This window comes from Electrophorus electricus, chromosome 4 (genome assembly GCF_041902795.1).
Source record: "Electrophorus electricus isolate QZ-2024a chromosome 4, ASM4190279v1, whole genome shotgun sequence".
Classification (NCBI taxonomy): Eukaryota; Metazoa; Chordata; class Actinopteri; order Gymnotiformes; family Gymnotidae; genus Electrophorus; species Electrophorus electricus.
In genome coordinates, this window is record NC_137500.1 from 6,607,501 (window position 1) to 6,633,808 (window position 26,308).

At 41.8% G+C, this 26,308-nt stretch overlaps 3 protein-coding genes and 1 long non-coding RNA gene across 12 annotated transcripts in view; 1 reads left to right on the top strand and 3 right to left on the bottom strand.

Annotated features, from left to right (window-relative positions):
* scaper (S-phase cyclin A-associated protein in the ER) overlaps nucleotides 1-6,899 on the bottom strand; it is a 70,361-nt gene extending 63,462 nt beyond the window's left edge. For 6 of the 9 annotated variants that reach the window (XM_081712008.1, XM_035536225.2, XM_035536220.2 and 3 more), the window contains exons 1-2: nucleotides 6,610-6,899; nucleotides 156-273 (exon numbers count right to left, since the gene is read on the bottom strand). In XM_081712008.1, the coding sequence (XP_081568134.1) occupies nucleotides 156-273; nucleotides 6,610-6,780 (289 nt within the window). In that variant the 5' untranslated portion in view covers nucleotides 6,781-6,899. Of the gene's footprint in view, nucleotides 1-155; nucleotides 274-2,325; nucleotides 2,668-6,609 lie in introns of those variants that run through there. The other 3 variants (XM_035536228.2, XM_081712010.1, XM_035536221.2) reach the window with 2 other exon arrangements.
* Nucleotides 6,900-9,344: 2,445 nt separating this feature from the next.
* ctdspl2a (CTD (carboxy-terminal domain, RNA polymerase II, polypeptide A) small phosphatase like 2a) lies at nucleotides 9,345-18,811 on the bottom strand. The gene is made up of 13 exons (XM_027017138.3): nucleotides 18,586-18,811; nucleotides 17,318-17,526; nucleotides 16,978-17,116; nucleotides 16,526-16,672; nucleotides 15,574-15,795; nucleotides 15,336-15,423; nucleotides 15,137-15,248; nucleotides 14,737-14,823; nucleotides 12,754-12,816; nucleotides 12,312-12,391; nucleotides 11,803-11,929; nucleotides 11,623-11,718; nucleotides 9,345-10,856 (listed from the first exon to the last, which is right to left on the bottom strand). Exons 2-13 carry the CDS (start codon nucleotides 17,501-17,503, stop codon nucleotides 10,791-10,793), a joined length of 1,413 nt encoding a protein of 470 aa, XP_026872939.2. The 5' UTR covers nucleotides 17,504-17,526; nucleotides 18,586-18,811; the 3' UTR covers nucleotides 9,345-10,790.
* Nucleotides 17,905-21,739, top strand: LOC145657441 (uncharacterized). Its single transcript, XR_014123106.1, has 2 exons — nucleotides 17,905-18,476; nucleotides 21,310-21,739. It is a non-coding gene; the product is annotated as an uncharacterized LOC145657441 (long non-coding RNA).
* sqor (sulfide quinone oxidoreductase) lies at nucleotides 19,676-25,146 on the bottom strand. The gene is made up of 10 exons (XM_027017140.3): nucleotides 24,924-25,146; nucleotides 24,343-24,570; nucleotides 23,457-23,627; nucleotides 22,833-22,886; nucleotides 22,511-22,705; nucleotides 22,043-22,252; nucleotides 21,771-21,954; nucleotides 21,531-21,598; nucleotides 21,225-21,403; nucleotides 19,676-21,099 (listed from the first exon to the last, which is right to left on the bottom strand). Exons 2-10 carry the CDS (start codon nucleotides 24,556-24,558, stop codon nucleotides 21,042-21,044), a joined length of 1,335 nt encoding a protein of 444 aa, XP_026872941.2. The 5' UTR covers nucleotides 24,559-24,570; nucleotides 24,924-25,146; the 3' UTR covers nucleotides 19,676-21,041.
* Between the last annotated feature and the right edge of the window lie 1,162 nt (nucleotides 25,147-26,308).

Consider the following 26,308-nt stretch of genomic DNA (forward strand, 5'->3'; position numbering starts at 1 on the left):
GGAGCACTGAGTGTAGCCATTTCTCATTAACGTCACCAGTGGGCAGTCTAAGGTGGGGGCCGCAGCTGACCAGGTGCTGTTATTTAGTAGATGTGGCTTCTGTGTGTGTGTGTGTGTGTGTGTGTGTGTGTGTGTGTGTGTGTGTGTGTACGTGCCTTCCTCTTCCTTGTTTTCCAGGGGTACGCTCCAGGCGATAAGGTTGCGAGCGGCACGTCCCTCCTCTGCCACAATCTTTCTCACTTTATCATGGCTGTTCGACCGCTGGAATGAGGCCTGTGCGATGAGGACATGAACACTGTGTTAGTCATGTGGGAGCTGGCGGTCAGCAGGCACGTGAGCACCACGTTTCCCCTTTGAGCCCTGGGAGCTGGCGGTCAGCAGGCATGTGAGCACCACGTTTCCCCTTTGAGCCCTGGGAGCTGGCGGTCAGCAGGCACGTGAGCACCACGTTTCCCCTTTGAGCCCTGGGAGCTGGCGGTCAGCAGGCACGTGAGCACCACGTTTCCCCTTTGAGCCCTGGGAGCTGGCGGTCAGCAATCACGTGAGCACCACGTTTCTCCATTGAGCCCCGGGAGCTGCCCTGGGACAGTCATGTGCAGGGACCTGTTCAGATGTCCCATGTTACACGGCATGGATTTGCCCTGCCTGCTAGTTTTATTCCGCTCAGAACACTGTTCACACAGGCCAGGGAGGACTAACAAATCTCACCAGTACTCATGACAGACCTTGGTAGGCACATCTCATGCTCAGGATAAGAACATTCCAGCACTTTAAAAACACTAGCCGTCCTTAAACTACACAAAAGGCTTTTTCCAAGCACCAGGAACAGAATAGGAGCACTGTTGGCGCTATAATGGGACATAACTCAATCAAGTTTGCACCTTTTGTGTTTCGCCACCGTGTGCGACAGTAGAAGGAACATGTGGATTGCACTGATGCCAGTTCTCTCTCCCCATCTCTGTCTCTCGCTCCTTGCTAATGTCATCACTTCGCACGGGTCAGGAAGCCAGTCTGCTGTCCATTCCATAAGCGCAGAGAGCCACTCATGCCGCTTAAAAAGGAGCCGTGCTTCTAGCCTCCTGAAAGCCCTTTTGTCAATGTTTCTTTTAGTATTCAACATTGGCTAATGCATTCCACTAACAGAAGGGCGATGAACGTGAAGCAGCATTTTAAGTCCTAGAAAACAATACAGAAGAGTCGTTTCCACTTTACAGTGGGACAGCATTGCCACGTATTCACAAAACCTACTACGCATCAGGACTCATGCTGGTTTGAGCATGGTTTGCTTCCATCCAACATTAACCAATTACATACAGCTGGCTGAAAAGTGACGCAACTCCAGTATTCTCCTCGATGGCGTGGCTGGATCACAACATCCCTGCCACCCGTCACTGGTAGTGCCGGGGAAGTAGACACTCTGTGACCAGCGTTAGGGTCAACAAATTCCTTACTGACCCTCAGAGCTGCAGACGACCTTTAAACTTATTACAGGCATTGCGAAATAGGCTATGCAGGGTTAGACACATTATTAGTCATGCCACAGAAATATCAAAATAAACTAGGCTACTGGTTTAAAAAATGTGCATGTAGTAGTGCTCGTCATGTCAACTTCAGCCCACTGCAGAGCAAGTCATTTTTCGCCAAAGGTTCATTAGGTTTCACACATGCATAAACAGCACACTGTCCTGGCTACAGATTGATGCCCTGAGGCTTAATATACACAAGTGACCTACTTTAGTGCAGCAAAACAGAATCTTCAGTTCAAGCCAGATTCTCTCTTCAAATACTATTCTCCAGAAGAACTGAGAATAGCACAAGTAATAAGTGCATTACCCAGATGTAAATGCAAACACAGGCAAGCAGGGCCTTGTTGCCTGCCCTTGGGCTGTCTGACGGTAAATATTTACCCCTGATTTTCTGGGCCTTGGCACACGTCAGTCAGCAGCTGAATGCAGTGGGAAGGTGCAGGGCCCCGTCAGAGCTCTGGAACTGTTTTAAGCACACATTGACTAGCACATAAAGCAAGGTGGATGCTAGTGCAGGCCAGATCAGGTCCCTCCGCTCCGAAACCTTCACCTGCTTAAAAACACCTGCAGTCTCCAGATACAGAGGCTGCCTCCACGAGCCCTGGGCACCGAGCAAGGGGAACGACCCCCTGCCTGAGTGCACCACATGCAGAGAGGCTTCCGAGCTGGCGGACTGGCTAAGCAGGGATAGGGTTTCCTGTTGTCAAGCAGGTCCAAGCAGTGAGGCATGCAGACAGAGAGAGCGTGAGGGAGAGCAGGAGAGGGAGAAGGAGTGGAGAGGAGATTAGAAAGTACATACAGAGAAGAAGTAGAGTCGGTACGCGGGTCCCTCGCTCTTCTCTGGCCCCGACATGCTTCTGCCGAGCTCTTCACACCCCCCGCTCCCCCTAGCCATCAGCGGAGTCCTGCATGGGGCAACACTGCCGTCTGACACCGGGACCAAAATAGCCACGCAGCGTCACCTCCTCTGAGCGCCCACCACTTGTCCGGCAGCATCAACTTCTCTACCGACTGGGAACAGAGAGCGCTGCTGTGAACCGGGGCAGGCTGATTGCCCTGCCTTCTCCTGGGCCAATCACAGCTGAGCTCCACAATGCTGCACTCTGCTTCGCTGAGCTTGCACGATCCCTTCCATCCTGACTGCTCAGCTGCTACCGTCCGTGCACATGGCCTCCTGCACCGTTCCTGATGCTTTTTTCTCTCTCTCTCTCTCTCTCTCTCTCTCTCTCTCTCTCTCTCTCTCTCTGTGCATGGCAGGCGGGTGCAGTCAGCCGGCCCTTGGTCACTGCTGGCAGCTGCAGCCTGTGCATGTCAGCGAGCCTGCTGTCACGCAGGCTTCACATCTGATTGGATGAGGAAGTGTGTGACTCACTCAGTGCTAGCCTCAACCACGGATGTCAACAGAGCCACGCTGATGAAAGCAAGCTGCAACGGAGCCTTCAGATGGAGAAGGGCAAGACATAAGGTTGCAAGAAAAAGGTCAGTTTTATAAAAGACATTTACATGCATAATTAGGGGAAAGCTGTTTTAAAGATGCAGTGGAACATCTAAGGTCAGAACATAAATGTCAGGAAGGCATTTAAGAAAACGCAAACCAGAGTCAAACACGCTTAATTAAAATCAATCCATAAACTGTATGCTAAAAAGATCACATTTTATTAGTCCATTCAAATAGCAGTAAACCATGTTAACTATATTTGCTATGTCTTGTTGACATCCATCCAAGTCTGATAAAGTAAGAGCTGTAAAGACATACAGACTAAAATCACTTAATATAGAGACAGACTGCAGCAGTCAGCCTCTGTACAATGAAACATGCATAAAGAGTTCAACCCCAGATATGACACTGCTTTCACCCCGTTAGGCTGCTCTTCATGGATGCCAAACAAAATCCTTAGACAGGTTTTATACAGGCAGAAAAGGCCTCAAAGGTGAAAATCTAACTAGTTTCACTTTAGACCATGTATTGCTGAATATCCTAATATTATAATTAAATTACTCGATAACCTAGACAAACTCTGTTGCCAAAAAATACAAGCATTTTGTATAGACTTTCCCTGTACAAGTTAAAAGCAAATCCACAACAAATTTTGGTTCAATTTCTTGATGATTAAGATGGGTACAACCGAGAAGGTCCAGCCAAGTGTATACCAACACACCAATTACTGACTTCGATTATTGGTTTGTATATTTCACTATTATGGCACCATGCCTAAACCCCCAGACAGAGAGACACCTGTTGTACATCGCAGTACACATTCTAAACACGCTCTGGGACTCTACTACCATAGACACAGACCAATCACGTTTCATAGGAGAGGTCAACCAAAGAGAGGCTACAAACAGCAGCCAGGGACGAGACAGTGTCAAATTAAAACTGCACAGTATTGAGTACCTGACTAAATGTTACCCCATTTGATTCTACTGCAGCGAAAAACCTAATATTATTTAAGCAACATCACACGAGACATATACTGTTGTACTGGATATCAGCATGGATGTGCAACAACGTTTGTAACAGTTAATGATCATTAACGTAATGACACCACTGTAAAGCGCAGTGAGACATGTATACTTCAGAGTCCCAGTGTGGTTATACTGTATTAGCACTCATGGAACATCTCGTCATATTAGATTACTTGCCACACAAATTTCAAAACAGTTGGTGCATGCGAGCTAATTCATTCATGCGAGTTCATTCGTTGGCATGGCAAAAGCATGGGGAATTTACCATGATACGGAAAGTATTAGGACTGCAGCCATTTCCAAAATTCATGATTGGAACACTTCCTGAACGCTTTGTTGCTCGTGGCGCTTAGGCAGCATGTGCGGCTTACCGCATCAGCCAGCCTCAAATCAGCACGTTGATTGGTGGCAGAAGATCTAGTGTATTAGCAGTGCAGGAAAAGGAGACACCACACCAGACAGTGGGAAGTGGGAGTGGGGCTGGTGCCACACACACTCACACACACACACACACACACACACACACACACACGACTCGACCTCAAAAAGGAAACACTGGATTGAAAGAGGACGCAAGTGAGATGTATGCAGAGGCAGAGTCATGGCCTCTGTTTTCTATGAACGAAGCTGCTTACTCCAGAGGAGCTGAACACACAGTGGCAGAGCAGGTTGGTGGAACACCAGGGACTGTGCACTCTTTCAGGTTTGAGGCACCGTGGCTTCCCGCAGGTGAAGCTGCCAGTACTGGAGTAGCTGATTACGCCGGCAGATCGCCGAGGGCCGTGGGTAGCGGACGCGTCAGCATCAACGGTGGAGAAATGCACCGTTTGGAGCACGGGTGTGCTGATACAGCCGCACAGGTGAAAGGCTGCATTCCAGTGAGACAGACGGGCTGAGCGTGCATTCGCCGCTCTGCATGCTCAGCTGTGCGCGCTGGCCTGCAGTGACCAGCGCTCAACAAGCCAAAGGAGCCGCGGTACCAGTCGCACACGTCGCTTTGGTCCCTCTGCTCCACTGCGCTCGTGGAGAGGGTTGCGGCTTCGTGGAGAATTCACCCCTCTTCTAGTTATTGTGGCCTCTCAGCGCCAGTGTGAACGGGGCCGCCACTTACCCCTGGTACAGCTGGCATGCTTCTCACGCCGGAGCCTACTGGATTTACTTCAGCCGTCCTGATGATCAGCCACAAGCTCCGGACACCGACGGAGCTCATCTTCAGGACAGCACACTCAGAGCGGGGTACACCGTTTCCTCATATCGTGGCAGAGCAGGTAGATGAGGTGGTATATTAGTCTGGATGGGGCCCACAGGAACGGACTCGCTGCAACACCCCTGCATGGGAGAGACTGCGGCCAGCCAGGACGATGACCACATTGTTGAGATACCCACTGCCACAAACGGGGCACCCGTGGAGTTTGTGCTGGGCAAGGCGGCAGGCAAATGGAGACTGCGGCTGTGATGTGGGCACAGCAGGCTGATTGGGTCAGCAGGGCAGTGAAAACATGGGGTGGGCTGTGTGATATCTGCCACGGACCTCGGGCTGTGGGCCAGATTGGTTAAGTGGAGAGAAGCATGGTGAAGACTCCCATAATGCCATGCATTAGATCTAATGTTTAAAATGTTGCTGTTTTAGTTGGAGTTTGTGAATGTCTTCTTGTTTCATTGGTTCCTTTCCTTTTTTTAAAGTTTAACTAGGATTTTAGAAAGGTTACTTACAGTACAATGTAACTTCTCGGTCACTTAAAAAACAGGCCTGATTATAAAATTCTAAAAAGAAATTCAAAGTAAATGAAAGTACTATAAAAATTTACCTGCTTGAGTCTGTGGCACATTTTGTTGCCCTGTTGTAATGAAGGCCGAGGGAGCCATCCTACCTGGGCCTCAAGCCCAGGGCTGACAGGAGGCAGAGTACTGAACCAAAGAGCCAGCTCTCGGACATCGTGGACAGAGCAGCCATTTAACCTTCCTAAGTGATGGTATCCATCACACCTGTGTTATTATGGTGAATATAGACTGTTGGAGACTTTGGAATTTAAAAATGGTTGGGTTAATCCATTCAGAGCAGTTTCTCCAGAACAGATGTACAAGGCTGTGGAATTTGATGGGTGGAAATGGATTGCCTTCCCTGTGTTTATATTTTGACAGGACTATCCCTGGACAGGTGCCTGGGCAGGAAAGAAAAAGAGCTTTGCTCCAATTGTGCTTCACAAAAAGACTAAACAAGCCTGAATAAATGGATTTTTAGCTGCCTGCTTGATTCCCAACACATTACAGGCAGAGACTTAACATATATACAGGATTCACTTAAAAAGGTTACCACCTTTTACCCAAAGGGGCGCTGGATTTGTGCGACACCTGTTCCGAGTTCGCCGGGGGAACGTTCCCGTTACTCGTTTTCAGCGACTTGCACATATGACCACAACACCAACGACCAGCGAACTAAGCGGTCTCCTCCATATGCAGAAGCGAGACACGGCGCCGGGTTGGCCATCCAACCTCGCACTGGCCACGTCCTGTTAACCTGCCAAACCGCACGCTTATACCAAGCACCATGGTTTTAGTAAACCTTAAAATATCAACGGCGTATTGGCAAGCGTGCCAGCTGAACGGCATGCCCTACCTTCAGAGTAATGTTTACGGGCGTATTCTTGACTTTGCCTCCTCCGTGCGAGGATCCAGAGCTGTTGCTCCCAGACCTCTCCCTCCCATCACCGCTCTGACCGGCCCTCGGCCCGAGCCGGTGCGGGCCAGTGCCACGTCGACGGCAATCGTGGCGGCTGTCTTTAGACATTTACCTTTTTTTTTTTTAGCGCAGTGAACACAGCCTAAAGTCTTTCGGTGTCAATGATTAATATTACTAAGCAGCGGAACGGATGAAATTTTGACTGGGCCGTCTTTCTCTCCGCAGCCCTTAAAGCTGCCGAGCCACGAAAGCGTGCGTTATCGCCACCAGCTGGTTTGGAGAAGGCGACCGCAGCCCCAGTACACTTCTTTCTATTCTTGCTGTTCATTAAAATTTGGTATATGTTGAGCCTAAATAAAATAAATAAAAAGGTTTCTCGCTCCGATAGCTATCACCTAGTAGAGCTAGTTAGTTCATGTTCTGTCAATAACCCACTCCGTTGGTCCATTCAGTTCAGTACGCTGGAAAATAAACTATTCTAATAAGATGAGCCTGTGGTTTACTGAGATTCTGAAATATTTAGTTGTATACCAGAATCCTAGCAAACGGGATTACTGCAGCGTTGGCACAGAGATGTTCATGTAGCCTATATATTTCTTTGCAATGCCCAGACAATCAAATTTCTTCTAATAACTATCCTATGATTAGTTTTACTGGCACTGAATGATAATATTACATGTAGTTGTTTATAAGCCAGATATTTTAGGTCTGCCTGCTAGGAAAAAAATCATTGATTTTTCCTTTACTTTTTTGAGAACAATTCTGAGTCATTTCCAAAAGTAGAAACTTTGGGGGGGGGGGGGGGGGGGGGGGTTCCTTCCATCTTTTTCAGCAATTTCAGCTCATTTGTAACTAATGTGAAATCAAGTCAACAACCAGCAAAAAGTAGACATTTAACACTGTTAACACATGTAAATTTACAAGACCAACATACACACTTATATATATATATATATATTCCCCCCCCCCCCCATGCTTAAGTTTTTCTCGAACACCATGTTTTTAGACCTAACGCAGTTCTGATTGGCCAGCGAGTTGCCTGTTTATTTTGGTACACCTCCACACCAACAGGAGCCTACATTCTAAACGTTTGTCATGTGACTGCAGAGTGTGGCATGAAGCAAGCGGTCTAAGGTTTGTAGCATCAGTTAATGTGCAGTTGAGAGCCACAATGGGCAAAAGCAGGAATCTTGGTGACTGAACATGGCATGCCAGTTCTAGCGTGCCCAAAATCGTTATCATTCAATGAACAACTGTTTTAAAGGCATAGAGAATGTGAAATTAACAAAATCCTTCACGTTTATGATGGGCATTCTTATGTTTAAAAACAGATTGTGGATCAGAGGGGACAAAATAATAATGAAAATCAAACAAATGTCACATCCAGGCAAATAACAGCATCTCAGAATGCACCACTTAATTGACTACAAATGCCGAAGACCATGTCTGGTGTTGAGTTTGGCAAACACACAAACAAACAGGAAAGCACCTCCAATGAAAACAGGACCACTACAATAGGATCAGTGAGTACAAAAAAGTTGCCTGCTCATATAAATAAACGTAAAGGTTCTAGTCATACTGATGGGTCAGAATTTGGGGCAATACAAGCCTATGGTATCAACATTACAAGCCAGTGGTATCAGTGAGATACATGGAGAATGTCTTCATGGCACACAACAGGGCCCTGATACTGTCTGAAGATTGTCTTAACAAAAATGCTCCTTCCAGGCCAGGTTCATTTTCTCATGGCTACAGCTTATTCACAGGCAGTACACTTCCAGCATTACGACATGTAAAAATCAGCAAATGGCTCCAGGAACTTGACAGTATTCTCATTGCTTCAGACACCTGCAGTGCCCCCGTCTCAACTCCATCAAGCATTTGAGTTGAGGGGGAAAGGCCAGAGGAGTCTTTTGAAAGAATATAGCATTCCAATTTGCCAAAACTAGCCAAAGCAATCATTTCAGCATGGTAGTCCTGAACACAGCAAGCATGTTTCAGACTCCATGCCAGACCAAGTCATGCTGGAATCCAATGGAGGCAGATGTACCTAATATATGTACCTTTATAAATTGGGAACTCAGGAATGTTCAGCCCTTTTTGGTACTGATGTATACAATTTGAACCCATTTTAACTAAGCTGGCTCGAAAGGTGCTGGAGAGATTCCCCTTTTCATAGCCACACTTGCTAAGTAGCACCAAGTGATGGACAAGAGGCTCAAATAATTTTAGTCTTGGTGTTAATTACTCATTACTTGCAACCTAATAATGACCCAAGCAACTTGAACGTAGTGCCATGCGCCTGCTTTCACAGGAATGCCTTCACAATAGACCACATACTGAGACCGCAAAAAAAATTTTTTTTAAATACATTTACCATAAGCTGCATTCTACAACCACCATTCTGAGATGTAGAGTGCCAATATTGACTACTTAAAAAAGGAAAAAAGGTCTATCCAAAAAAAGAAGGTACTTCTGCTACCCAAGCAATAAGAATAAAAATCCTGACTTGTGAATTCAAAAAGGTGAATGTATACCAATTGTAATCTTCATACTGCTGTATTTCCCAGCAAAAGCTGCCCAGTTATTTATAAAAGGGTTGATGAATTTCTAACTTTTTTGTGCAAAATGTGAAAAATACTTAAAATTACAATGAACCACCTTGAAACAAGTTATCCACAAGCTACATTCATTTTCAAAAGGGGAGGGGGGGGGAAATTAACAGTCAAGGCCTTGTGTGACAATGCCATAAAACAAACAAAAACAAACCAACCCATTTCAGTCTGACTGATACATAAAAATAATGTATTAATGTCCATGGGGCAGGGGAAGAGAAAAAAAAACAAAAACAAAACAACCCCCCCCCAAACAAACAAACAAACAAAAAACAAATATCGGGGTAACACTGAATGAAATGCAGGGTCTACCCTTCAGAGAGAGGTAGAATTGTACATGATTCTTAAAACAGGACTGAGTTCAAAAGCAAGATTGAATTGCCTAGGGTAAAACACTGAACATGATGCATTTGCAGCGATTAGGCTAGTCCATGTACTGGTGCTACAATTACCAGACATTTCATAAAGAGACCAAGCATGATTTTTCACAGAAAAGCAATCAAAAGCACATAGCATATTTTACATTTTGCCTATACTTGGCATATAAAACAAACTAACAATTGAATAAAAACATTAAAACCCCCATAGAACAGAGTCAATAGTGTAAAGCAATCAGGATCAAAAAAATGTCTTGATTCGCCTGTCAAGGTCAGCCAATTATACACAAGAGGCAGAAAAAAAACAAAAAAAAAAACCCTTTGTAATTTACATCATTTTTCATACCCTCCCACCCAATATGCTACGCATTTTACAGATGACTGGATGTTCACTGTTCCTTTTTTTTTTTTTTTTTTTTTTTAAACCAGTCTACAAGCATTTAGAAAATAAAGCATAAGAGAAGCCATTTAAAAATAAAACTTCAAACCTATAGTAAAAATCAATAAAAAGTCAGCATATCTATCAAACAAGCCTTCCAACCAAAAGGAATGCATGTTGAACTCAAGAGCAAAAGGAACGTTTTACAAACCTGACAAGAAAATACATATGTACAAATGTTATATATACATATACACACATAACTGAATATGTATATATCTATACGTCTTAATTTCATTAACTGGCCATTCCTGTTGAAAAGTCAATGGCTAGTAAGGGAGGAGTGTCCCTTTGAGCACCAAAAGGAGTGACATCAGTCCTCTTCTCTACAGCACTATATGTAAAGTCCAATTTAGGTAAAATAAGTGGGGTGGGGTAGGGGAACGACTCCAAGAGTGTCCTCTGTTGCCAAGCCATGATTTACAAATATTTGTAGAGGCCAAGCAATCAAAACTGATGAATCTTGTTCTCTCTTTCAACTACAATTCAACTTAAATGTTTATATAAAATGTATGCATACTTGAGTCATTCTTTTAAAATCTTTGACAACCCAACCCATACCCAACTAAAACATTGCCAGTAAAGGTAAATCTGTAGTTAAAATCCTCACTAGATTGCAGTCCCCCCCCCCCCGAAAATTCCAATTTATTAAAAACAGTCACGGTTGCTTTGAAAGCTTCAGAAGCTTCAATCCGGGGGTAAAAGGTCATGCAAGCGAAACTTCTCTCTTATGTGAGGCCGAACATCCTCATTCTGCAAGGAAAAATAAGACAAGAATTACAAACCAAATAGCAAAAAGGGTCAAACAACGGTTTTCATCTGACTGTAAAAATGATGCCATGCGCACAACTGTTTTTCTAATTCCAGAAAAGACAAGGTCTCCTAGATCTGCACTCCACACTTGCCCTTGTGAATATCAGTCCAACACTGATGTGGATGTGACAAAGTAAAGATTGGGAAGGTTAAATGACAGCTCAATTAAGCACACTAAAATAAAACCTACTGAGGCACACTTACTCCAAGCTAAAACACAGAATCCAAAGAAGAGGCAAAACAGGGAAGAGAGACTAGATGGTCTACAGAACTTTATTTAATGCACATGGTATGAAGTGTTTTCCTTGCCTACTTAATGTCATGTTGAGCATTTACTGGCTTTGGGAGCTAGATCTGTAGCTTTAATTTACAAAAGGTCCACAGAAAGCTACAACACAGTAACGTTACCTATACTAAACTGCACAAGAGTTCTAGGCAGCCATTTGTATGGTAAAAAAAATTTGTCTTAAAGCTAGCTAGACACCACAAAGATTGTTACCTGTAGTTACGTACATTTACTTAGCAGATGTATACGTATATTGTTAGTCATTTTTTTTAAAAGCACAGAGCACAAGGACATTAATGTAAAACAAAAAGCACTAAAATACAAACAATAACTGTACTGTTTTATGCCCATTGTCATACTTGTATGTAATAGATCACTGGCCTGCAATTCAGTGTTGTGCGTGTTAAAACCTTCACTTACCAATTCCACCAGCATCTCCAAAAATGGGACCAGCTTCAGCAGCTCATTGTCATTCTTATCTACAAACCAGCTCTCAATGGGAATCCCATTAGACAGCTGAAATAGAGAAAAGAGAGTCTGAACATCAAATATTCTCATAAGTACAGGCAAACAAACAGACCAACCAGCCAACCAACCAACCTGGTATGCAAAGGCTTGAGGTGAATTGTCAATTATTATGGTCTTCGACAGATCCCTCCCAAGTATGTTCAGGTCTTTGATGTAGTTTCCTTGGACGCATACACAGTGCTCGCGAAACAATCTATGTCTATTGAAGTAAAACAGAAACATCATGTACATTTACGGCATTTAGCTGACACTTTAGTAAAAGTGACTTACAATTATGACTGAGTAAAACTTGAGCAATTGAGGGTTAAGGGCCTTGCTCAGGTGCCCAGCAGTGGCAACTTGGCAGTGGTGGGGCTTGAACCAGCAACCTCCCAATTACAAGGCAAGTAACTTGTAACTACTGAGCTACCACTGCCCCTAAATATTTAAATACATAATGACCCAAAACACTGAGACCAAAACAGACATACAAGGACCAATGTTTCACTACATTTAAAAAAAAACAAAACAAAAGAAAGCAAAACTTAAAAAAAATTGTTTTTAATTAAAAAAAAAACAAAACAAAAAACCCCACAACTGACCTAACCAACTGTTTCTTAGGATCCAGAATGTTGAGCAACTTGTCAGCATAGACCTTCTTGGAAGCAGTAAAAAGAATTATCTAGAAGAGAGACATTTCATTTGAATTTTACATTTCTTACAAATGCATTTGTTCATTGAAGTATTTCCTTGACTAGTCTATACTTGATACACATCCAAATTACAGGTTTTTTTTTGTTTTTTTTTTTTAAATACATTAGTTAACCTTTAGTGTTATAATATTTCCTGGTCTTACATTTCCTCTTACATAATCATGCAAATCTTCATAGTATCAATCTGAGGAAATACTGTCCACCCATGTTCAGTAACACTTTTCCAAAGTTAAGACATGGGGATTGAGCTACTGTGGAAATTGAAGCCTCTTGAAATGTAAAGCATACCTGCATAAATAAAATAAAAATAAAATAAATAAATAAATCTAACCTCATAAATTTGAGACATGCGTTCCAGGAATTCTCTGAAGAATGGTCGCAACCGGACATATACCTTTAAATGAAAAAAAGTTGTGCGAATAAGGAAAACGTCCTTAAAGGAAACCTAAACAAAATAAGTTAACTTTAAAAACTAAAACCAAACATTAAAGACTATATTTATATTACAGTATATTTTAGTACAGGTTTACCATTTGTAAATTGCACTTCTGACATTAGCTGGAAGATGGCTGCAAAGTAAATTGATTTCACTGTGCCCTCAAATTAAAAGGCACTCACCTCAGAAATGCCTCAATATTTACAGCAATACATTTTGCCAAAATATTATCAAATTCAACTTGCTAAGTAGCATTTCTCTTTATAGCATACTGGGAATATTGGATGGGGCAAACATGCAAAACAGGAGGAGTGATTCACTTCTTGGATGTTGCATGACTGCTCACTTCATTCCACTCCACACCAAAATAGCTGAAATAGTAAAAGTGCGGTTGCTTGAGTTGCTAGGTGCCTAGGTACAAGGAGCATACGGTTCCACTTACCACCACCACAATAATTATAATCTCTTTGCTAAGCAAAGCAAATGGTGGCTTTTGAGAAGTTAGGAATATTTATTTTTTTCTTTTATGCCAATACTGCTTGATCCCATGAGCATAATGCATACAAAAAGCTCTTAAATTTCATGGTGATGTTTGATGACACTTGGTTAACTGTTTGTTTTCTTATTATGCAAGGACTATAAAACACATGGAAATTTTTCAAAAGTTTGAAGGGGATAGCATCGGTCAAACTACAGCCCATTTAGCCTACTTCACCCCCTGCACCCTCCCCCATAAACTAACTAAAAAACAACCCGCAGCTTAAAACCATCCTTCAAAGAAACGCTAGTTAACTACAAAAAGACACATGGTAATGGTACCTTAGCTACATGGACGCTACAGCCATGATTGCCATTTACAATTGGTAGAAGTGACCTCAAAAGAAGTTACCAAACAGTCAGGTCTCATTAGCTGCCAGTAACCTCCGAGTCATTTCGACTAACTGACAAGAAATAACTAGTTTTACAATATGATGAATTAAAAAGGTCATATTTGTTACATTTATCAACGCCATTAAACTATACTTACATTACCACAACATTATTGCTAAACATGGTGCAAGACCCAGAGAACATACAGTAAAAAATGTTGTATGATACTAACCTAGTATTAAAATTAACATTCTGAAAGTGGAGAGAAAAAAAACAAAAACAGCACAGAAAATACTAACAAACTGGTAGATTCACATAGCTGAGAATTTTAGGTCTACACCCAAAGCTTCAATAAGCGTTCTTGATTGACGACCTGCTGTCACAGACTTCCACTGTGCTACTCTACCGCTGCTACAGAGCCAAAAACGATGATGTTAAGGGAAATCAGAATCATACAACTACGCATGTATAAACCTACTAATGACTATTTTGTATATTATTCTAAATTTTCAACAATTGCAGGTTTTCAAAGTTTTCCCATCAAGGTGAAAATGAGACTCTGAAGACACAAATGGCCATTTCTGGACAGTGCAAAATTTAATGGACGTCACTGCAAACAAATTTAACCTAGACAGTGACAACTTGGCCCATGTTGGGCAAGGCTTATGCAAGTTAAACCTCACAATAGGATCAACCATTATATACTAAAGAATGGAGAAATTCTGACAAAAATAAATTGGCCTTTTTTGGGACAATATCTGTACATGTACATTGTGTGATCAGAAGAGGAAGCTTAAATTAAAGGAAAATTTACTTCTAATCAAAGTTTCTTGTGGATTTGTCACTTATACCCAAATATGTAGTAAGCAATTTTTGGGAGCACACATGAAGTGGGATTTAACACATGGGAGACTCGTGAGAAACCTAGAGCAGAGTGATTGTCATAAGAAGTTGCTACTCCACTACCCTCACATACTCTGACTGCCACTAAATGCTTTATAGCTTTACCTGGTAAATTACATCTTGGAAAAGCACAGGAAAGGTGAGGGCTGCATCCTCCAGCTCATTTAGGCTGCAGTGGACTAATGTCTCATCCTAAAACAAAAGGGAATACAGGAAGCTGCAATTCAGGATTTTGAATGCCAACCCAAACATTCCCCAACGTATCTGAATAGTAAAAAATTGGGTTTTAATAATGATTTAATTCATTTTTATTTTACATATAAAATGTAAACGTTGAATTGTCTTTGTATAATTAACATGGTACCTAAACTAGATTTAAACAAATCTTACCTCACCTCAAAGATATCAGAAATTATTTACTATAATGATTAGAAACCACATTTCTTAATATATCAATCCTTTTCATGGCCCAAGAAGGATCAACTTTTCATAAGGCTGTACTCACCAGATCAAGGACGAGAGAGAACTCTGGAGTACTCCTGGTCTTAAGTGGAAGTGCTGGCTTACGGGTGAGCTGCTCCTCAGTCAATGGTGGCACATGCTTAATGAAGAAGTAACTGTGAAGATCAAAGGAATTAAGCAGCGATGAACAGCATAGAGTATCAGATGACTTGCTGTTGATTGTGCTGTTATTTTCCACTCACGGATCAAAAACTTCCCAGTCTTCTTCATATGTCCCCTCTGCAGGAGGTGATGGTGGCGCATCAGGGTAATTACTGTTGGATCCAACCGCTATCAAAAAACATTGAGTGCCAGGGATATTTAGTTCTAGCTCGTTTAATCCTATTTAGACAAGACTGTCATACAAGCCTTAAATATTGATACAATGCTTGAGTAAAATAAATACTGTGATAAGTAGGAGAATAATTTGCAAATGCTCACCTGTCAAAGGTGGCATATCACCCTCAGTGACAATCTCCCCCTCCTCTGCAGCCATGTCTGTATGTAGCAGAGGTCTTGGGTTTAGTGCTGGGTCAAAGCTGATGTCTCTGCTACCATCAGTGGTAGTACTAGTAGGGGTTTCTTCCAGCTGTTCAATGTCCAGCTGCTTCACTATCTCCTCAGCCTCAACCGCCTGCCCAGGGGAGTCTGAGCCTGACGTAGCTAATGGACAAGGAAGAGATGTAGTACTAGTGCTACCCATGAAGAGATTCAAATAAAAGTGCTGCAAACAAAGTAACTGAAGACTCACCATGATAAGCCAGCCTCAGATTGATTCCAATTTATTTTTATAAAGTTTGTACTCACAGTTACAAAAACAAAACTCGAGGTGAAACAGGATGGAAATAAAAATTTGAGTGGCTACCACCTAGTCAGATTCTGCTTACTGTGTAGTTAACACAGTGACAAGTGATAGTAAAATACCTTTTAAACAGACTGCTGCAGTTGGTCAGTCAGATAACTGATAAGAATTTATTTATTTGATTTTGCTCAACACTGACTGTTTTCCGAAACAAAATTTCCAAAATGAGCCACTTCAATTATTTGTAGTCAAAGAATGGTGTTAACATTGTTTTTTCTTTAGGAAAAGAATGCAACCACCATTGACATCTTTGTATCTATAAAAGCAACAGCAACAACAAAATTTGCAATGCCGACTGGTGTCAATTCACATTTTCAGACCACTTGATATATACTGATCCTACCCACAATGTAGCACTCTTCATATGAAAAAAAAGAACAGACACAAAAAGATCCCTGTTGGCTGCATCATCAAGACATCAAATAAGAAAGGTTGACCGACCTCCCCCCCAAAAAAAGGTAAAAACAAAAAACAAAACAAAACAAACAAAAAACTCAACAGGGCGGGGGAGACTTAATTTATAATACTTACCATTTTTGTTGGCTGGTGAGAAGAAATTAAAAACAGGAGAGAAGATTGTTCCCAACAGAGTAGTGCGAGGCGGGCTGCTAGGTGCTTCTGTCTGCACCTCAAGCTTCCCATTGGGCTTCACCAGTTTACTCTCACATGCCATGGTGTCTAAAGAGATGAGACTTAGTAGTTCACATTTTGAGTGGCATTACCACAGCAAAGCATTACCTGAAGTAATGTCAATTTTGACAGCAGCCTGTAAATACACAGAAACCCCATGAAACACATATGAACACCACAAAGAAATTAGATTAAGAAAAACATTTCATTAAAAAAAAAAAAAAAAAAAAAAAAAAATTCAGATTATACTTATTATGTGGTCCAATACAACATTCAGGCCACATCCACATTACTGTTAACAATGTTTAAGCCATAACACTTGACAAATACTATCGGGTTGTCCTCCAACTCACCTCCATTGGCAGGACCTTTCCTGCGAGTTCTAGGGTTAGCTCTGCTGGGCAGAATCCCAGAGGGTGGGGTGGATGTGATCAAGTTACTGTCCGAGTCACAGTCGACACGGCTTCTCTTAGCAGGGGTACACTGCTCCACCTAATGTGAGATTGGACACAGGAGTGAATACATGATTGAATACTGGAAACTCACAAAATTATTTTAAACAAACTATTAGATGGCTTACCAATGGAACAACAAAAGGCAAACTTCTCCTGCATTTATTCCAGCATATAAATAACATTGGTTGTGAAATTAATTGTACAAGAATTGAAAAAGGTAAATAAAAGGGCACCAGACCTTAACAGCATTGCCCCTAATGAATCTCTTAATGGTGGAGAAGATGCCCGTGTCGCTCTTCTGCATCCTGGCTCCTCCTGAGGGCCTTGTGTGCTCCACTTCGGAGTACTTCCTCTTGGTCTTGGTGGTCCGGGCAGGTGGGCTAGGGCTTGGCTGCTGAGATGCTTTGCGCACTCTCAGCCTCATTGTCCCAAAAGTCACATGTAAGACTAAAAAAAAACCCAAGATCCTGCACTCAACCATTTTTTAATCGCACTTTTCTGTCTTTATTATACTTTTACTATAGAAGCCTAAATAACGCTCTGATTCTTCATCAATAAAAGCGGAACAGGTCTAATAACACTGTTGACGCTCAGTGTTTCAGTCATTATTAGTATACACTAAAGCAAAACAAGAGAAGCGACCAACAACCGACTACAACTTGAACAGTGGAGAAAGTGGGCGGGGTGAAACGTCTCCTTGGATAGCATCTAGCTAGCTACTCGCCTGTTTGATCCCAAAGCCAATTATGTATTTAGCTAGGCAACTAAGACCAGCTCATTTAAAAATATGCCTAGTTTCATATTCTAAAGAAAACAAGGCTCCGTCAGCGCTGCTAGTACGAATAGGCCAACAAACGGGAATTACGATATTAACGACATTAACGAATAGGACTGGTGCGCTACTTAGCCAGCCAGCTACATGGCCAAGCATCTACGGTTCCCAGAGTAATTAGCGTACATTAGCCATTAGGACACCAAAACAAAGGCACTATCTGGCGGCCGAGAGCCGTCAAAGTCTGTGCTTCGCTTCCGCCAATTCCGTGTTAAGACGAGCACTGGTAACAGGTCGCGGCTGAAATTAATTAAGAGGAATGAAAGGGGTACACAATTCAACGTTTCATCCTGGCGTCAAACTGCGTCGCTAAGGCTAGCCGCTCACACTCCAGCTGTCTCGCGACACCGCTGGCTGCGTCGTTAGCGGGCATAACCGCGCAGCGCGAGCTCTGCCGTGTTACAGCCTCACAAGGGGAGGCAAACGCGCAAGTCACAGACATGTAGTTAACGTTTCACCGTGGGATATATTCCCCCCCACCCCTCCCGACGCAGAATATGGTGACTGCACAACCACGCCGAGGCTTTAAAAACCGTCTTGTGATGGACGAAGATTGCGGGTGGAGGTGAGATGCCGAGCCACACTGCAATCGTTTGGCGTACGGTTACATTTTTTTTTTTTTACACGATAGCCGGAATGTTGACAAACCGTACACCGTTTAACGCTCCACTTACATGCCAGCGGTTACGCCAACGAAATCCTCGGGTGGCCGTAGATGTAGCCACGACGGCGGAGTCCGCTTCAAAAGTCTCCGTCCTCCGCCCGTCTATCCAGTACGAGTCGCTTTCCCACCGCTTCTTGGGGACGCCATTTCCCGCCTCCTCGCCGAGGCGCTCTTGAAGGAACCCGGATGACAATGAACGCGCATGAGCAGATGCTGGGCTTTCGCGGGGACGAGCAGTCTATGCCACGGACTGTGTATAGGAGGTACAGAAGTACGGCTCCTGCGCCCTGCGGTGTGTCAAAAATAGAAATATACAGTCAACACTGACATACGATTACGGAAAAAAGTTGTAATTTTTGTTTGTGTTTAGGGAGCTTTATCAGAAACGAAAAGGCACTCGTAGCCTATGCTGTTAGCGTTCCCGACACCTGTACCCGTGCAAAATCACTACTGCGAATGTTTCTACATTTCGTGGACATTATTAGCTGTCATTTCCATCCACTCCGCCCGTTTTTTCAAAGGTCAAAAGTAATGAGTATAGGATATAATGGTCTGTAGCCTAACTTCTGTAGACTACCTTGTCTGCGATTTCCCCTTCTTAATAAACTCAAGCAAAGATTCACGTGTAGGCTATGCTAAATCCATTTAAGATTAAAAAAAAAAGAAAAGAAAAACTTATGAACTACTGCATAACAAGCAGTTTTATTTTGTTGTTAGTAATCCGATAATGAAGAGATAAGACCTTGTGGTCAGGAGACAACCAAACTGGACTAATATGCCTACTTGCTCTAAAGGTTCTTCAGTTTCAGCCCTTAAATTATATTTCAGCTAAGTACACTTCTTTCAGAAAACCTGATTTATATTTATTAAGTATTTGTCCTTTATTTTTTAATTAATTTTGCCCTAAATCAGATGGCCAGTGCTTAACGTTAAGATTAAACATTGTCACTGTGCTTAGTGCAAGGCCAATGAAATACAATTAGCATCTAACTAGAAGTGCAAATAGCAATGTATAGGCTATGATGCGAAAAGAAGGGTATTTATAGTACATCGCAGCAAAGAGCATTTAACAACAATATCGTGTATTAAGATTTAAAGTCTTAACATTTTCACAATTTATTTATTGTCGTAAAAACACATTTTGTCATGTCTGTATAACCTATAATAAACGAGGCAGATAAGGCAATTCAATAAGACCGGACACTGGAAATAAGTAGAATACCTGGCTTCTATCCTCATTTTTTGTTGGATTTTTTTTTTTTTTTTTGTTCCTGACCATCGTCCCAGAGGTGGTCAAGGAACGGGAAAGAAATGTCCAGTGGGTGGGCAAAGAGAAACAATGTACAATTGTCTATACACCAGCTAGATCATGTGAAATGCAAAACTTTACCTCCACGAGAATGCGGCTTATTAACCTAAATCTCAGCAAGTGCACCATTAGTTTTGCTGTGCTGTTGGGTTTAGTAATGGCTAGAGGTAGATCTGGATTACTGGACAACTGGAAATCCAAGACAACCTAAGGCTCGCGTTCAGCTTTATTCACAGGTTTGGAGTGCTAAAGAATTTGAAGTTGTTAAATAAACGCCGTGGCGTCGCCGAAGTTGCGAGGCAGTTGTTTAATGTTCACCAACATAGCTGTTTTTATCATCTCGTTATAAAATGGAAATTCAGTTCTAAAATCTGTTTACCTGAGCAAAGTTAAAATCTCTTAAATTACTCATTACATACATAATGGTGCACATTAATTAATCGTTTTGTTGGTTTTCATTTTTTATGTTTAGGACTAGTTTTCTTAGACCTACCACAATAGGATTTTTTTACCGTCAAAATATGGTCAAAGAGGTTCACTTCGTAATCGCATTTGAAGGACTACGTAGCAATCTTTGTAATAAATTAGTCCAGAAATATTTCGTTGTTCTAATGGCGATGTTTTTGAATACGTATTTGAGAAGTTCGCGGCTTTTCTGCCCTCAAACCCATTTGCGACGAATGGCTATTGCCTGCATAAATGCAACACGATGAAAACAATTTTCACACAACTTTCTTTGTGCAAGCCACAAATTCGACGGATCGACATGGTGACAGGTACATTTGCCGTAAGCCATACAGAAATAGCAGTTCACTCTGAAGATTAGTGTAGCTGACAGATCACACCGCTGGTCCCTGTAAGAGCATCACTGAAGAGCCCAGCAATTTACAATAAAGTGTAAATACGAATTTGATATGCCGACCAAGGTGTACATTAGCATTTGAGCACATGAATTACACAAGTATATTTATAATTTTTTTCCACAAGGTTTAATATAAATTGTAAACCAGAAAAAAGCTTGCTGTCCTATATGACCGTGTGGAATGAATTCAAAACAGGATATTGTAAATGAGTAATATATAAAAAGCAGTCTGGTAGAATTTGGTTAATAGGAATATTTGCCATGCTGAATCCTTTTGAATGTGTTGTAGTGAGCTCTATTTCATCCCGAGATGCATAAGTTTTCTGTATGGTCCAGGGCCTCCCCAAAGTCCCCTTTGAGAAGAAAATATTTTAAATTAGCGGTAGAAATGCTGCAGCTCATGCTGCACCTAAAACCACTATATAAAAACAACTACAAGTTAAAGACTCTGAGACCTAAAACATTCACCAACACTTACTTGAGAAGCCCATGCCAATACAGGTGGGGCATTATATCAGCTTTCATGTGATACATGATTCTGCTTTCTTTGCTCTGATCCACAGGGAAGGTCTCCAGTGGTTGTCCATTATAGTCAAACTCTGCCAAGATGACGGTGTTGTAGCTTGTAACCAGAGGGCAAGAAGTGTAACCATCATACTGCGATGAAGAAAAACACATTTTAAAATATACTGAAGTACTTATGAATCTTCCTTAAAATTTGGCAAACTAAATTCATTTACATTACTTGAAAGGAAATTTATCCTTTTTAACTATTAAAGATCACCTCTTTGTCAGGCTTGTCTTTCTTCATCACTTTAGTAATGGTCCTTTGAAGTACACTTGACTGTGCAGCTATAAAAGTTACATAGTATCAAACTTCTGTCACAATCTGTTTTTTAAAATGAATAACTTGAGAGGAACTGAAATCCTCTCACGTCCTACAAATTAAGATAATTGATTAATCAGAAATAAACTACAATAACAAAACATGAATTATTGTGTACACAACTAATTTGTGAATTACCTACAGCAGCTGCAGTTTTAGAAGTTGGCAGATTGGTACAGTCCCCAATTCCAAATACATTAGCGTACTTATTGTGCTGAAGGGTATGCTTATTTACATCAAGCCAGCCAGCGTGATCTTCCAGTGATGAGCCTTTTAGTACTGCAGGTGGTCCCATGGGAGGGGTAACATGGAGCATCTCATACTGGGAAAATAACCCGCAAAACAGCACGAAGGTGAATGACCCAGTGCACAATGTGTCTAGCTGAATGAAGCACTAAGCCCTTGCTTACCTCAAAAACCTTTGATTCTCCAGGACGATCAAGGTCCTCAAACACAGCCTCCCGTCTGTCTGCTCTGACCTCTATAAGGTTGTGTCTTAGGTTCACATCGATGTGACGACTTTTCACAATTTCCCACAGTGCATCAGCATACTTCTTAACGCCAAACAGTACAGGTAATGATGTGTTGTAGATAATGTTGGCTTTAGACCTTTTTCCTGTCTTTCAAGGGAAGAATTGCACGAAGAATTGTATCATTATGAAATTTCTATTCAAATTGGGTATCACTATTTATAGATCAAATAAAAACAATAATAAAACAATTATTCCTTTAAAATGCATGATCTTACATGTAAGATAAGCACCATGCTACATATGTTCTTCAGTTACCATTTATGCTAGGCAATTATAAAAATGAACTGATCAATAACACTAAAAAACATGCATAATCAAAACAACATACACCTAATGCAGAAATACCTTTCTCAGGAAAGCATCTGAAAGGTACATGATTTTCTGGGGAGCCCCTGCACATTTCACAGGAGTGTTGGGAAAAGAAAAAATAGCATTTCCCTCCTTGAAGTTCTGTAAGGCTGTCCAGGTCTTCTCAACTGTTTGCAATGAGTAGTTTGAGCCAATCTTTGGATGTTCAAAACCTTCTGGTAGGCCTTTGATCTTAAATTAAATAAAAGCAAAATCAGTTTACCGTAGTAGGATTTTTACATAATTAGTGTATTACTAAATTACATATTGATAACAAATAAATTACTAAATAAATGAATTACATATTATAAAAAGGTACCTTCTCGTAGTGCAACTGGAGGCCAAGTGCTACAATCAGATAGTCATAGGAAATCTAAAAAATAATAATTACATGTCACTACATCCAATCAATCATCACAAGCAGACCATGCCCAAACCGACCAGTCGTCTCTGTAATAATTCTGTCTAGCTGTCATCTATCACCACTACCTTATCAATAATCATCATGTTCCCCATTGTCTTTTCTCTGCATTGCTTGCCTTTGCTCTGCGTAGTGAGCATTTCCTGTTTTTTCCTCTAGTTACTAGGAATTTTGATCTATTCCTGGTTTTTGCCCCTACCCTCACTTTGGATCTCATTTTTTGTACTTCTGCCTACAGGGTTCTGACCTCTGCCTGTTTCTTATATCTGAACCATGCGCTTGTATCCTCCTCTGACCTTTTAGCACACGTTTTGTCATCTACAATGAATTTATTTCCTTTTCAACACATTCCCAATAAGTCAGAAAACCCTACTGATAATTGCAGCAATAGCACATTCCTTTTTGCTTAGCCACAGCAATTTGGTGAACTGCTAGACACATAGATAAGGTGTCTGCTTCATTTGCAAGTAACATTTCTCTTTGGTGATACGTTTCACTATAAAGCTTTGGCTATTTCCTTACTTTGTGCCCAGAATCTGTGAAGACAGTGTTGTTTTTAGGATCAATGTTCATGACCCTGGACTTGACCCATTTTACTCCAGGGGGGATCACGCTGGCAGTGGGCCGTCCAGATGAGGTAATGATTTTAGCTCCTGCACCAACCAGTGTCCAAATGGGCTGGTAATAATGCATCTGAAACAAAGTAAGACAAATTCTTACTATTATTACTGTACTTCACAAAAACAAATGTATAAAGATCATGCGACAACAACCAATGTAAGTCCTCTTCAGTTCACTTTTGTCATAAGAGTCAAATGTTGACATGCTGGGTTTGGAAAAGTTTCAATACTCTTATATGCATCATGTTTCTCTTGAACAATTTTGCATCTATATAATGAGACTTACATGGTCTTAGGTTTAAATGTTTTGGGTTACAAGATACATCATGGACTTTTTTTGCAACTGACCATCCCTCCCAAAACATACGCCCTTCCACCCCTCGCCATTCATATCCGGTCTGTTTCTGACCAAAGGACCACTACCGATCAATTATTTTGATGGCAGAACATTTTACCACAACAATGACACCAATATAGCAGTGGCACTGTAAAGGATTTTGAGTTGGTATCTGTGTAGCATATATCAAATAAGACAGTATCGGGCATACCAGAACTTTATATGTCTCCTCTTCCTGATATCATATTTCCACTTTTCCAGACTCACATGGTTTCTATCACAGTAATTTGGCTTTTCATTTACAGCACAGCCTCTGCACTCTCATTTTACATTATAACTATTCCTGCTATCAGATATTGCAAATGAATATAAAAATGTGAATGTTTTGAGAGTCTCAAATTACACAATAAGCAAGGTTAAACTGAGAGAGCATGTTCAAATTTGAGTATACCTCACTTGGTTCCACTATGGCCACATTCTCTGCACCAATTTTCCTTTTCATGCGGGCACCCATTGTGATACCACCACTTCCGCCTCCAAGCACGACAATTTTATAGTGTTCCTTGGAGGTCACTCCGCCGCTGGAGTGGACGTGACAGTTAACAGAGAAAAACACTCTGCTACCTCTTCTAAGGAGAGCCGCCTGTGACGTTAAGGCTGCCGCCATGATCCTGTGCTTCTGCCAAGGAGGAAAAAAAAGAAGAAATGCATCGATCAATTCCAAGGAATTTGAGTGCTTAACCAACCAGGTTAACGCTAGCTAGCTAGGTTAGCTAATGTTCCTTTATAGTTCGACTGTGTAGTTACTGAAATATACCTATTACAATTAACATTTACCCCCACCATAGGTTAATTACCATAATACAAATATCTGAAAATTAACCTATGCCTTCTAATGCCTGACTACTTTAGGCCCTTTGGTGAACTTCAACACTTATTCCCAAATTTAGGTAGCTAGCGTTAGACACTTGCTCGGTGTTACGAAGGTAGCTTACTTCTATATGTTATGTAGCAAGAGTCATATTGTCTTACCAGATACGCCTAAACGACAACAGCGTCTTCGAATGTGGACCCGAAGTTTCCCCTGAGAACCTTTTCTTAAATCGCCTATTTCCTGTTTAGCGTCTTGGCACGTCATTGAGCAAGAGTATTATTACGCAATAGTGCAATAACTATATGGCCGTCATAACTACTACCCGAAAAGCTTTTTTACGCTAGTCATGATGACAATTGGATGTTAGCAACCAATCGGTATCAAAATGAAATGGTGAGCGAAAAAATACGGAATACATGTGCAATACTCGTGTTAGTCGAAAGGTGTCATTATTGCACAATGTCGTTCATCCTCTAACAGTATAAACGGTTAATTCAGGGTGGCAGGGGCCGGAGCTTTTCTCGGCACGGGCGAACGCGCGCACACACATGCAACCAGTGGCCAATTTATACATTCATAACATGTATGCCTTTGGAGCATGGAAGGAAACCAGAGTACAGGGAGAAAACCCACAACAAGTATCGGGACAACGTACAAACTCCACAGAAGCAGCGTCCAGCCTGGGAATCAACCTGGGTCCGTGAATGAGTCCTGACCACTGTGCCTCCCTTATGTGTGTCTTATTTCATAAAGAATTCCAACAGAAACATTTATATCATCATCGAATAGACTTGGCTTCAAAGTGGCTTCAAAGTCTTGTCACAGTGACTCTGCACAATTTGTTCAACATAATCTAATACCACTGGTTCAAATAAATGGCTAATTATCAAGTCTTTCCTGGTGTGGGTCAGGTGTGTTACAAGGAGGAGTCATGTTTGGGGGTGGTATTGTTTATAATAATGAAGGTCAACACTGACAAGACCTGCATAGTGTTCATAGCACATTTCAAGAGCACACTCCCTAATTATCATAGATGTGTAGTCATCAGTCCTTAGTAGCATTATGTTAACAACATAGAAGTTGTAAGAACTACATGGCAAATAAGAGTTAAAGATAGCCTAACTCAAACCAATTGTGATGTAGAAGGAAACCTAATTACGAATGTAATGTTGGAAGTCATCTGAATTTAAAAACCTTATTTTTGTAAGTTATAAAAATGTTTCGCCTAGCCGATGTAGCCATACCACTATACCAGCTCATGATGAAGGGGCTGTGTTCCAGCGGGAAGAAGGAACTCTGTGCATTCGCTGTTCTCTGTGCATGGCTATGTGGGGAAGATGTGGAAGAGGAGACAGCACGCTCATCTCGGACATTAATGTCTCTGACCGGGCCATTGGCACCGCCATTTCGCAGATGCAGGACGGGGCTGAGAGGGTCCTCACCTACTACAGTCAGCGCGTGAGCAAGTCAGAGTGCAACTACTGTGTGATAAGGAGGGAGCTGCTGGCTGTCATGGCAGGACTGTGCCATTTCCACCCTCACC

What these genes read in the sequence shown, in the direction of transcription:
- ctdspl2a (XM_027017138.3), bottom strand. Translation starts at nt 17,503, where the DNA reads ATGAGGCTGAGAGTGCGCAAAGCATCTCAGCAGCCAAGCCCTAGCCCA. An exon ending in GAAAGGTCCTGCCAATGGAG is followed by an intron (nt 16,673 to 16,977) that starts GTGAGTTGGAGG and finishes TCATCTCTTTAG; the next exon opens with ACACCATGGCATGTGAGAGT. An exon ending in TGATATGCCACCTTTGACAG is followed by an intron (nt 15,424 to 15,573) that starts GTGAGCATTTGC and finishes GTTTTTTGATAG; the next exon opens with CGGTTGGATCCAACAGTAAT.
- sqor (XM_027017140.3), bottom strand. Translation starts at nt 24,558, where the DNA reads ATGGCGGCAGCCTTAACGTCACAGGCGGCTCTCCTTAGAAGAGGTAGC. An exon ending in CCATAGTGGAACCAAGTGAG is followed by an intron (nt 23,628 to 24,342) that starts GTATACTCAAAT and finishes ACTTTGTTTCAG; the next exon opens with ATGCATTATTACCAGCCCAT. An exon ending in CAGATGCTTTCCTGAGAAAG is followed by an intron (nt 22,253 to 22,510) that starts GTATTTCTGCAT and finishes TTCCCTTGAAAG; the next exon opens with ACAGGAAAAAGGTCTAAAGC.